Genomic DNA, 12060 nt, shown 5'->3' with positions numbered 1-12060 from the left:
TGTTTTATGTTTTCTGGGCCAATTGTTGGGGGAAATAGATTTAAAAGTGGTTAAATGTTTTAAATGGGTCACAGATGTAACCTAGCAGTTAGTCTGCATGCTGGCCTGCTGTCACTGGTGTGGGCGCCCCAATTCAGTTCCCGCTTGTGTCATTTCCCTATGATATCCTGTGTCTTTTCATATACTGTCTTTATCAATAAGCAATGAACAAAAAATGTGTTGAGATGGAGATGAGACTACACTTTTATTGCCAACTGAAAAGGTTTTTAAATTAGTCCAAAATCTTTATATTTTAACGTTTATTTAAACAAAGTTTATTTAGAAGTCTTTCTAGGAAAACAAAGAAGGAAAAACAAATAAACATGCAAAGGTTTATGGGGTGTGTAGAATTTTGTGGATGATAGCCTTTTGAATTCTGTGTAAGCCTGAGGCTTTCTTGAGGAATTCTGTGGGTGTTGTGTGGGTGTCCTCATCAACTGCAGACATAACGATTAGCCGAGTATTCTCTTGTGCACACATGTCTGATGAATGTTTAATATGAGTTTATCATAAGAGAGCAGAGAACGTTGTTTCCCTTAAAAGCACATCAGAAGATAAATGTTTGTTTTCCTCATGAGAATCGGAGCTGGCTGATTTAATTAATCAACTTGCTTGAGTCATCAGACGTCATGAGCATTCAGTAAGGCAGAGATGGTGATTGCAGCTCAAGCTTCATTGCCCACCTGCTTTTTTTTACACTTTACGGATTATTAATAAATTTGTTTACATTTTTGGAGGATTGCCAAAACCACATTTTCCTTCCTATAAACTCTTTATCTGCTCAGTGAATCTCTGTTGGCTACATTATGTTTTGGTAGATTATCCTTCTTCCTCTGACTCCTTCCTCTGCTCTCTCCCTCTATCTATGTTATTCCCTCAGGTTCTGCTCCGTTCTTTTTAATATTTAGAGTGCGGTTCTTCATCTCTGACCCAAACTCCCTCCAGCATGAACAGACCAGGTACATTTCCCTGTATATGTGCAACTGAAAATAGATATATATTTATATACCGTATTTAAAGAGTGAGAGGTATTTTGAAATCTTATCTGGTTTTGCAGGCATTTTTATTTCTTGCAAATTAAGAAGGATATTCTTGAGGGGAGGTAAATATTCACTCACTGTGGGTCCATTATTTTGTTATTTACTGTATGACTGATGGAGAGTGTAATCTTGTTGTTTTTAATTGCAGATTAAAGTGTCCTCTGAGCTCTGCAGTGGTACTGGCTTCATATGCTGTTCAGTGTAAGTTGGGGAAATTACACTTTGACTTTGTGATTGGTAGCCCTGCCATAGAAACACCCTTGATACAGCTGAGAATGTAATTGTGTGCTAGGAGGAGGTATGTGTCTTCAACTGGTAATAGCTACAGTTGATGGCACTGTCGAAAATGGAGATTCAGATATGCACATATTTTCTTTGCAAGAAAAAGAATGTGAACCCTTTGGAATTACCTGCATTTATGTATAAATTTGTCTTAAATTCTGGTTTGATCTACATCTTAGTTACAATAATGAACAAACACAATCTGTTTTAACTAATAACACACACATTATTGTATTGTTCTTGTACATATTGAATACATCATTCAAACATTTACAGTCTAGGTTGGAAAAAGTATGTGAACCCCTTGGCTAATGATGTCAACAAAAGCTAATTGAGTCAGGAGTTGGCAAACCTGGCATCCAATTAATTCAACAAGATTTGAAATGTGGGTTAGAGCTACTTATAAAGAGCACTCAAACATTTTGAGTTTGCTATTCACAGAAGCATCTGCTGACATGGACCATACCATGCAAAAAAGAGTTCATCAAACAAATTTGTCAGCACGATCAAAAATTGTTGCTTTGCATAAAGCTGGAAAGGGTTGTAAAGTTAAGTCGAAGAGCTTAGATATTCATCTGTCCACAGAAAGACAAATTGTCTTTAAATGCAGACGACTTAGTACAGTGGTTACTCTCTATAGAAGAGAACGTCCAGCTAAAATGACTCAAAGGGCACACCACAGAATGCTCAGTGAGGTAAAAAAGAACCATATAGTGACAGCTGAAGACTTGAAGGAATCATTGGAACTGGATAACATCTCTGTTCATGAGTCTACTATACAGAAAACATTAAACAGGCATGGTGTCCATGGCAAGAAACTACGAAGGAAGCCGCTGCTTTCCAACAAAAACATTGCTGCGTGCCTGAAGTTTGCCAAAGACCGCCTTGACACTCCACAGTGCTACTGGGAAAATGTTTTGTGGACTGATGAAACAAAGATTTATTGTTTGGGAAAAACATGCAGCACTACAGTACGTATGGCATAAAAAGGGCACCGCATACCAACATGAAAACTTCATCCCAGCGGTTAAGTACGGCGGAGGGAGCATAATCAATTTGCTTTGGGACTTGGACCGCATGCTATCATCCAGGGAAAAATTAATTCCCACGTTTATCAAGATATCCTACAGGATAATGTCAGGCTGGCTGTGCGCCAGCAGAAGCTTAGTAGAAGTTGGGTGATGCAGCAGGACAGTGACCTTAAATACCAAAGTAAATCCACTACAGAATGGCTCCAAAAAAATAAAATCCACCTCTTGGAGTGGCGAAGTCAGAGCCCAGACCATAACCTAATAGAGATGACCTCAAGAGAGCCGTTCACACCAGACGACCTAAGAATATGGCTGATCTGAAACAGTTCTGTAAGAATGGTCCAAAATTCCTTCTGAACGTTGTGCAGGTATAATCGACAGTACCGGAAACGCTTGGTTGAGGTTATTACTGCCAAAGGAGGATCGACCAGTTATTAAATCCACTTACTTTGTCCACAGCACTGTGAATATTTTATGGGAAATATTATAATTGTTTTTGTGTTGTTAGCTTTAGCACACTGTGTTTGTCTATAGTTGTGACTTTGATGAAGATGAGATCACATTTTATGACCAATTAATGCAGAAAACCAGCTAATTCCAAAGGGTTCATATTAGGGGTGTAACAGCTCACTCATCTAATGATTCGGTTCGGTTCACGATACTGAACTCACAGTTCTGTTAGGTATGTTTCACGATTCTTTAAACTAAGCCTGAATCAAGAAAAGTTAAGATCAAAAGTTTTTTTTAAATTGTTATTAGCCTACTTTATAGTCATATGCAAAACAGTTTGTTTCCTTAAAAATGTAGATAAAAGTACTGTTCTTAAAAGTGCTAAATTCAGTTTCGGTTGTATTCCCTGCTGTGCGCTCTTCGGTTTGTCTTGTTTCGTGTCTGGAGTATGGTGTCTGAGTCCTGACTTCCTGTCTGGTTCGGTTTCGGTCTGTGTCGGGATCCGGACAATCAACTCGTGTCTGTTACTGACGTGGGTGCATCACGCTTATGTCATCTTGGCATCATGCATCAATAGTTTATGTCTGTCTGCGCGCCCGGGTCGTGAGCTGTCTTCACGTTGTGCTGAGGTTCGGTCACTTCGGTCTGAGATTTCGGGTTTGTGTGTGGCCGAACTCTCGCACAGATGTCCTGTCTTGTTTTTGCCGCCTGTTGCGTGCATCGCGTGGCATTTGCCTCGCGATGTATGTTCAGGTTTGGTTTAGTGTGAGAATGCGTGGCAACACTTTGTTTGGCGTTGCTACGCATTCTCTCGTCTTGTTTGTCGGTTGGCATGGGCGTATATTGCCTTATTGTCTTGGCGATGTGCGCTCATGCCATTCGGGTTTTTTGTTGTCTTGTGAGAGCATGTGGCTTCGCTGCGTGTCTCTCTGTCTTACGTCATACCCCGCCTCTTTGTTTGCCCAGTATTAGTTTATTAGTCACACCTGCCCTGTCTTGTTAACCCGTTTGATTTCTCTTCCTATTTTAGTCTCCTCGTGTTTGTTGTCCAGGGCCAGTTCGTCTTGTTTCCAGTCTTGTGTGTTCCAGTCGGTCTTGTTTGTTGGTCTCGTTCATTTCGGCCCTGTTTATCAGCCCTGTTCCTGTTTGGTCCAGTCGGTCCTGGTTCCCCTATTATGTCTACCCCAGCCTGGATTACATTTTTGCCCTACGGGGTAGTTTGTGTTTGTTTAAGTCTGAATAAATTCCCAGTTTTTTACCTCTGCGTTTGGGTCTTGTCTGCATTCCCTGACATTTCCATGTGTACGGCCGCATTATGTAGGCATGGACGTTGCGCGTATTGGATAGAACAGATGCTAAAATAATTTTACATTAAAAAAAACATACTTTTTTTCACATACTTCTTCTTGCCACTTGGCTAATATGTTCAGAATAGCATACTACCATACTATTAATATTGTTGCTGTATATACAGTAGTATATATATTCTGTGAACAGTATGCATATTTTCTGTATGCATAGGACAAATGGATGACTTGACAAAATGAACAGAATACAGCTGAGAATATTGTATTAATACTGTATACCACAACTATTCTAGTGAGCTTTACTTGACCTTCCATTTCTCATATGGTGAATGAATTGGAAGTAATATCAGTCATGATTTTTAACATCTCTTTATTGACTCATTATTTGATGAGACTGCCAAATTTTAAGACATTTTGACACAAACTTGGATTAATAATGCAAAAGAACCATTTTTATTTCCAAGTTTATAACTGGATGCACTCCCTCAATTAAATAGGCAATGTAATGAGGTTATGTGACAAACATAAAGAGTTCATATGGCAACAAAGTAGTATACTACTGTTTGAAACATGTACAGTATAATGCCATAATGCCTACTGTTTCACTTACTATTTAAAAAAAAATGTATTTAGTATGTAGATAGCTAACATGCTATTCCAAACATAGCCACTGTTTCTCAAACACAGCATTTTTTGACAGCTGATTTTGGAGACTTTGTCCTTGAAACTGCCCCTGGATACCTTAGTCATGCCTATTTTCTCCCTGATCAAGACGAGGAGTTCCTTCTTAAAGTGGAGTCACTGCATCCACAACACAAGTAAGCATGCACAGACACTCATACACTCATACATACGCACGGTTATTAAATCTGCATGTCTGAATATGTTTCAGAGGTCTTTCCCAGAGTGAAGCTGAGTTGTGTTACTTGAATACAGCAAGAACATTAGACCTATATGGAGTGGAGCTACATAATGCTCAGGTAACACTCTGTCACACACATGGATTGAAAATGCCTGCCGTTTATCTTACTCCTAACCAAACAAATTATTTGTAATGTTGTTTAATTGAGGGTTAAGTTTATTTAATATTTAATTCGTAATTTAATGAATTTTCATCAACCCTATCTATAGGATGTGAGCAAACCCGCCCTCTGGGTGGGGATTACATCAGGGGGTGTGGCCTTGTTTTGCAATTTAATTTGTTCCAGTTTCTTCCCTTGGTAAGTTTTGAATAATCATCTCCTTTCTAGGCAATGTGTTTGATTTGTGCTTGATTTGTGTGCTGTGAAATGCACATTTTTAATAATTGTAAATTTGATGTTTATCATAATGACACACATTACAGTGCTTTGGCTCTGTTTGTCGGAATGAATCTGAGCTATTATTGTCACTACAATGGAAACAAACACACACTGCCATTGATGTGGTACAAACACTGCAGGAAAGTGTAATAACAGTAATTATTATAATTAACAGCCCTGCAAACTGTAACCATTGATTTGACTCTGGCATACATAATTTGTGAAGAGGAGCCTGTTTCTAAATGAATGTTTTTATTTTAGGATTAACATCATCAAAATATCATTCAAATGGAAAAGGTTCTTCGTCCACCTACGCCGGAAACATGTATGACATGCAAGCATAACCACATGGTTGTCATCATGCTCATCCTTCACTATAGAGACAAAATCACAGGCATTGCCATATTACAACCAGACATTCTGCATGTTTAAAACTGCAAAAGCAACATCCTTGTCTGTTTTTTCTGCTAATATCAATGCAGTCTCTATTTCTATTTGAAGTTGTTTTTCCTCATTTATGTGTGTGTATGTTTTTACATCCAGGGTGAGCTGGGCCACCATGTGGTTTCTCTCTCCATGCCAAGCTCACGTGCCTGTAAGAACCTTTGGAAGTCCTGTGTTGACCATCATACATTCTACAATAGGAAGCCCTCTAAATCAGATTCAAAACTCAGGTACACACATTTTAAGCGAAGTCACAATGAAGTCATAATAACAAATTACAGTGTGTCCTGTTTTATTGCTATAATTAATGTCCAATGCTGCCTCTGTTGTGTGTGTTTATTTGCATATGTTTTTGTTAAAGATCTATCCCCCTGTACCGAAAGCTGATTGGTGAGAAGATGTTGAACCCTGCAGTCAAGTTCAACTCAGTGGAAGACCTGGAAACCAAGAGCCTACCCTCCCGGTCACCACCAAACACACCTAACTGGTAACCGTGCTCAAATACACTCTAATGTTGAGTATTTAATCTGTATGTTAATGAGAGATCTTTAATTTAACAAACAAGCAAATTCTTAAACATGGTTCTGCTACTAGATGAGCCTGACAAGTGTTGAACATTTTTACTTCTTCCACTTCAGGCGAAGTCCTCGATTACGACATGACATTCGTAAGCCACGCCCTTCTTCTGTGGACAACCTGACCAATGAAATGAGCTATGTGACAGAGAGTGAAGACGTGTTCTACACTTACAGGCAAATTCACTCTACATACTGCACATAAACGCACACACTTAATTATGCATATTATAGGTATTAAATAGTAATAACCAAGGTTGTGCAAAATTCAGAATTAACTCCCTTTCAGTTCATGAGTTGGAATTTATATTGAATTGGTCTTGCTATACATGAAGTTGAATTGGAATTTAAATTGGAATGATAGTAAGTGGAATTTACTGAATTGCAATTCAAAGAAATTCCACACAGTCACACTACACAATTTCATTAGTCCAAGTATGCCTATTTATTCCCTAATTGTTAGAAATATATATATTTCTTAGACATAACTTTGCTCTCTCTCTCTCTCTCTCTCTCTCTCTCTCTAAAAAAAAAAAAACATAAATAAATACAAATAATGCCAAAAAAAACAAAAAAAAAATCTAAAATTAGCATAGCCTTCAAAAGATCTTGTTTTTGCTGTACTGCAGCAGCAATGGTCCACAATGTTGATTTTCAGATAAGTTATTATAAACAAATAATAATTTGAATTAGTTTAATATATTGTTTTATATACTGAGCAAATCAGAGCATTGCTGGAAATAAAGTGTTCTTCCAGATAGTCCATAAAATGAAAATGTATTAAGTATAGTGAAATAAATGAAATACTAATTACTATAGGTGGCATTTTAAACATTATTGCATTTTATTATATTTATTATTGATTATTAATACTATGAGAAGTTGTGTTTGTAGAACTTAAAGAAATTAAGTTAAATCAATCTACTTAATTTTAAGTAAATTAACTGAACTTAAAATGTCAACCTGCCATGACTTTTACATATAAGCTGTACATATTACATATTAGTTTTACATATTTAGCAATAACGAATTTAAATAACTCTCTTAACTGGAGAGTCACATGACGTCATGCGAGGATCGGACGTGTGAACGGCGAGCTCTGCGCACTTTGCTAGTTTAACACTTTTAATGACATAAACCAGTGAGATTCGATACATTCTGTCCCATAACTTTTCTAGGAGGACAATATGTCAAAGAATTCAAAATCCTTGGGCTCTGGAGACATTAAAAGACACTTACGTACTCAAGCTGACGCCCCCGAGCAGGCCATGAGCCTGGGAGTTGATTTAGTCAGAGAGATGCGGGAAATGCGGCGAGAGATGCTGAACATGTTGGCAATGCTGACGAAGGTCATTGCTAACTTGGAGGATCTTGCTGTGATACATCAATCGATCACTGCCATGGAGGCGAAGTTCACTGAGGTGGTTACAAGAGTGGGGGATGTCGAGAAATGGATCGATTATCTGGAGTCATCGGAGAGGGAATTATCTGCTAACCCCCTAGTGACCAAGGTGGATTTGGAGCATGTCTGGGAGAAGTTGGAGGACGTGGAGAACCGTAGCCGGCGGAATAACATTCACATCGTCTTCCTGAGGCCGAAGAGGGTCAGGATATGGTGAAATTCCTGGATGGGCTTCTTCCGAATCTGCTCAATATAGCAGGCCATAAACTGGAAATCAAGCGAGCTCACTGGGTTCCATCTCGGTGACAGGAGACATGCTCCGATCAATTCTGGCCAAATTTCTGAGATCATCCGATAAAGATCTTGTGTTACGCAAGGCGAGGAGTAAAGGAAGGCTTTCTTGGAAAAACCACAGCATTTTCTTGTTCCCAGACTTTGTGAATTCAACAAGAGAGAAGCGTGATGGATTCAAGGAATGCAAGAAACTTTTACGAAAGGTCGCTTTTGCACTGATATTCCCTGCCAAACTGAGAATAGATGCTAAAGAAAGAGTCACATGTCCACAGCAAGCGATGTCCTTCATAAAGTCAATGGAGTGAGTAAGTCTTCTTGTAGTACTCACATTGCAGCCAAGTGGACCAGCTCACTGAACATTCAAGTGACTGTTCGAGGAAACAGTGCTTTTTTTGTGCTGGTTCCGTCTAGCAGCTGGAGTTTATTTTGTAGAGTAACACACCTTCAGGACAGTTTTATGGATGAATCTTCATGCTCTTTGTACTTATTCCTCCTATTGGCTGGAGTTTGTTTTGTGGAGTATTTCTTGCAAGACATTGGAGTGATTAAGTCAATTGTGTGCACTCATGTTGCAGCCGAGCTCACTGAAATCTGTGTGCTCTCCTTGTGCTGGAAATCATATAGTTGGTGCTTTAATGTATCCCTTTTGCAAAATCCTGAATTCCAACAAATGTTAAAGACTGAAATCAATGTCTATATGGAGACCAACTGGTCTTCAGTATCCTCTGTGGGCATGGCTTGGGAGGCACTGAAGGCGGTTCTTAGGGGCCGGATCATACAGTATGCCACATTCACCAAAAAATCCAAAGCACAAGAACTCATGGAATTGGAAGGGAATATTAAAAGTGCCGAGGCAGAGCTGAAGCACCGAATGTCATCTAATAGCCTCAGAATTGACCTGATTGAAATACAGATATAATACTATTTTGTCACGGAAGGTGGAGTTTTGGCTATTCAGGGCAAGACAGTCATACTTTGAGTCAGGGGACAAGGCAAGTAAACTTCTGGCTAGATATATAAAACAGAGAGTCTTTTTCTACCATTCCCTCAGTAAAATTTGCTGGTGGTGAAATATTTACCTCAGCCATTGATATTAATAATGCTTTTAAATAATTCTATCTTGATCTCTATAGTTCCATGTCTTCGTCTACTGATGAGGATATTAGAAACTTTGTGGAACCATTAGAACTCCCTAAACTGACGACTGAGTAAAAAAATTATCTTGATTCTGCGATAACATTGGAGGAGCTTGGCGAGGTAATTAAAGCCTTGCCTACAGGCAAGGCTCCGGGTCCAGACGGCTTTGCCGCTGAAATTATTAGATCTTATGCTACAGAACTGGCTCCACTTTTGTTAGAAGTTTATACGGAATCATTAAAGAATGGAAAGCTTCCGCAAACCATGATGCAAGCCCGGATCAGTTTAATTCTTAAAAAGGACAAAGATCCAATCGAGTGTAAGAGTTACCGTCCAATTCCCAGATCCAGCTAGACATTAAAATATTGTCAAAAATTTTGGCTAACCGATTAAGTTATGACATCTCTTATATATATAGATCAGGTGGGGTTTATTTGGGGCTGTAACTCTTCTGATAACATTAAGCGTTTCATTAATGTCATGTTGGCGAACGATCAGACTCCGGTCGCGGTCATCTCACTTGACGCCGAAAAGACGTTTGATATGATAGAATGGGATTATCTTTTTAAGATTTTGGAAATGTACGGGTTCGGGAATACTTTTATTGGGTGGATTAAGTTACTTTATAGACACCCGGTAGTGGCGGTTCAAACGAATGGATTAATTTAAGATTATTTTACTCTGGATAGGGGCACTCGGCAGGGTTGCCCTCTTTCCCCATTATTGTTCTGTCTTGCCTTGGAACCATTAGCAGCTGCGATAAGAAAGGAGGATGATTTTCCAGGAGTGGTGGCAGGAGGTGTGGCGCATAAGCTTTTGCTTTATGCAGATGATATTTTATTATTTGTCTCCGACCCTACTAGATCCATGCCTTGCCTCCACAGAATTATTAATTCCTTTTCTATGTTCTCAGGATACATAGTGAATTGGTCTAAATCCGAAGCTTTGGCTCTGACAGTGTACTGCCCAGTAACGGCTTTTCAGCCAGGCGCCTTCTAGTGGCCCAAACAGGGCATTACGTATTTGGGTATTTTATTACAAGCAAATTTGTGTGATTTAGTTAGTTAATTTTGACCCTTTAATAAAAAGTTTTTCGAGCGATGTGGGCAGGTGGGCTTCATTACATTTATCTATGATAGGGAAGGTTAATGTTATTAAAATGAATTTTATTCCAAAATTCAACTACCTGCTACAATCTCTCCCTATAGATGTCCCCCTCTCTTATTTTGAGTAATTTGATAGCATAGCGAAGTTGTTCATTTGGAATGGTAAATGTCCCAGATTACATTTCAGTAAGTTACATAAGCCAATTGACAAAGGTGGGCTAGGCCTACCCAAGATTTATTTTATTATTATGCATTCGGTCTCAGACATTTGGCTCATTGGTCACTTCCACCTGAGAGAGCCCCTCCCTGGTTTTGTATTGAACAGGAAGTTCTTGCCCCTATTTCACCATTACAAAGCCTTTCTATCAAACTAACCGGAGAAGTTAAGTTACACCCCGTTATCTCGCATTTACATTCGGTGTGGACAAAAGTGTCCAGAGTGTTTAATTCGGACATTTATTTAAATGTAGCCTCGAGCATATGGTTGAACCCAAAATTATGTATTGATAAGTCCCCTTTCTGCTGGACAGAGTGGATTGTGAGGGAGGTTAATACGCTCGGTGACCTATATGAGAGTGGAGTGTTGAGATCCTTTGAAAATATGGTTTAACATTTTGGGATTCTCAGGTCTCAGTTCTTTAAATATTTACAGTTGCGCCACCTGCTCTGTTCTATTTTTGGGAGTAGCATACACCCCCCCTAAAGCGGCAGATACTCTGGGAGTGGTGATTACTGCTTTTGGAAAAGGTCATAAGACATCAGTGTATTATTCCCTGCTAATTCAGAGTCTAGAGGATGGAACTTCGGCTTCTCTCAAGAAATTATGGGAGAAAGATTTAAACTTGGTATTTGAGGAGGGAATGTGGGCTAGGATTCTAAAAAAGGTCAAGTTTACATCTAGAGATGCAAAGGGGCGCCTTGTGCAATTTAAGATTTTACATCGATTCTATTGGACCCCCTCTAGATTGTATAGGCTTGGTCTTAAAGAAACGCCCACCTGTTGGCGATGCCAATCAGAAGATGTGGACACAACCCATGTTTTTTGGTGGATGTTCAGGGGGAAGGGTTTAATTTTATATAATTTGATTCCTCATTTTCTGTTGTTTATTTAATTTGTTGAATGGAATCAATAAAAATTGTTAATAATAAAAAATAAATCTCTTATCTTAGTCCTGTGACAATTGCTTCCTTTATTTATATAGTTTTTAACGGTTCAATATTTTGAGCATCTCATGTACATTTCTGTAAACAATTATTTCTTGGAGAACGATGTGCTTGCTGTCTTAAACCAATAATATCACATTTTTACTCATCACATGAAAACAACAAGTTACCTACAGTGACAACACAATTAACAACAACGACAATTTAAATAAAACCATGCAAATGGCCAAATAATGCAACAATATTTTTCATGTCCCAGTGCATGCTGGGGAGAGGGTAAACTGAACTAAACCACATAAACATTTTGTGTTGGCCAATTAGAAGTCAAATAAATGCATTAATCGAACTCCCTGTTCTGAATGTTGGTTCGACTTAAAAATAAACTAAGCGTGTTGTAATAGAAAAGCTGCAATGAGATGCATTACTTTGTATTAGCCAGAAAAACTACAATAATAAAATAAATCTTGCAGTGTTTTTTCAGCATTGTT

General features: G+C 38.7%; 1 protein-coding gene across 1 annotated transcript in view; it reads left to right on the top strand.

Moving 5' to 3' along the window:
- LOC127453720 (tyrosine-protein phosphatase non-receptor type 3-like) overlaps positions 1-12060 on the top strand; it is a 33679-nt gene that overhangs the window by 5116 nt on the left and 16503 nt on the right. The window contains exons 5-14 of the mRNA XM_051720344.1: positions 920-998; positions 1097-1141; positions 1228-1280; positions 4850-4967; positions 5042-5129; positions 5281-5369; positions 5712-5775; positions 5994-6124; positions 6256-6381; positions 6533-6646. Of these exons, the coding sequence (XP_051576304.1) occupies positions 920-998; positions 1097-1141; positions 1228-1280; positions 4850-4967; positions 5042-5129; positions 5281-5369; positions 5712-5775; positions 5994-6124; positions 6256-6381; positions 6533-6646 (907 nt within the window). The remainder of the gene's footprint in view (positions 1-919; positions 999-1096; positions 1142-1227; positions 1281-4849; positions 4968-5041; positions 5130-5280; positions 5370-5711; positions 5776-5993; positions 6125-6255; positions 6382-6532; positions 6647-12060) is intronic.

Source organism: Myxocyprinus asiaticus, chromosome 16 (assembly GCF_019703515.2).
Source record: "Myxocyprinus asiaticus isolate MX2 ecotype Aquarium Trade chromosome 16, UBuf_Myxa_2, whole genome shotgun sequence".
Classification (NCBI taxonomy): Eukaryota; Metazoa; Chordata; class Actinopteri; order Cypriniformes; family Catostomidae; genus Myxocyprinus; species Myxocyprinus asiaticus.
Note: the sequence above shows the minus strand (reverse complement) of the source record. Positions and strands in the feature narration are given on the sequence as shown.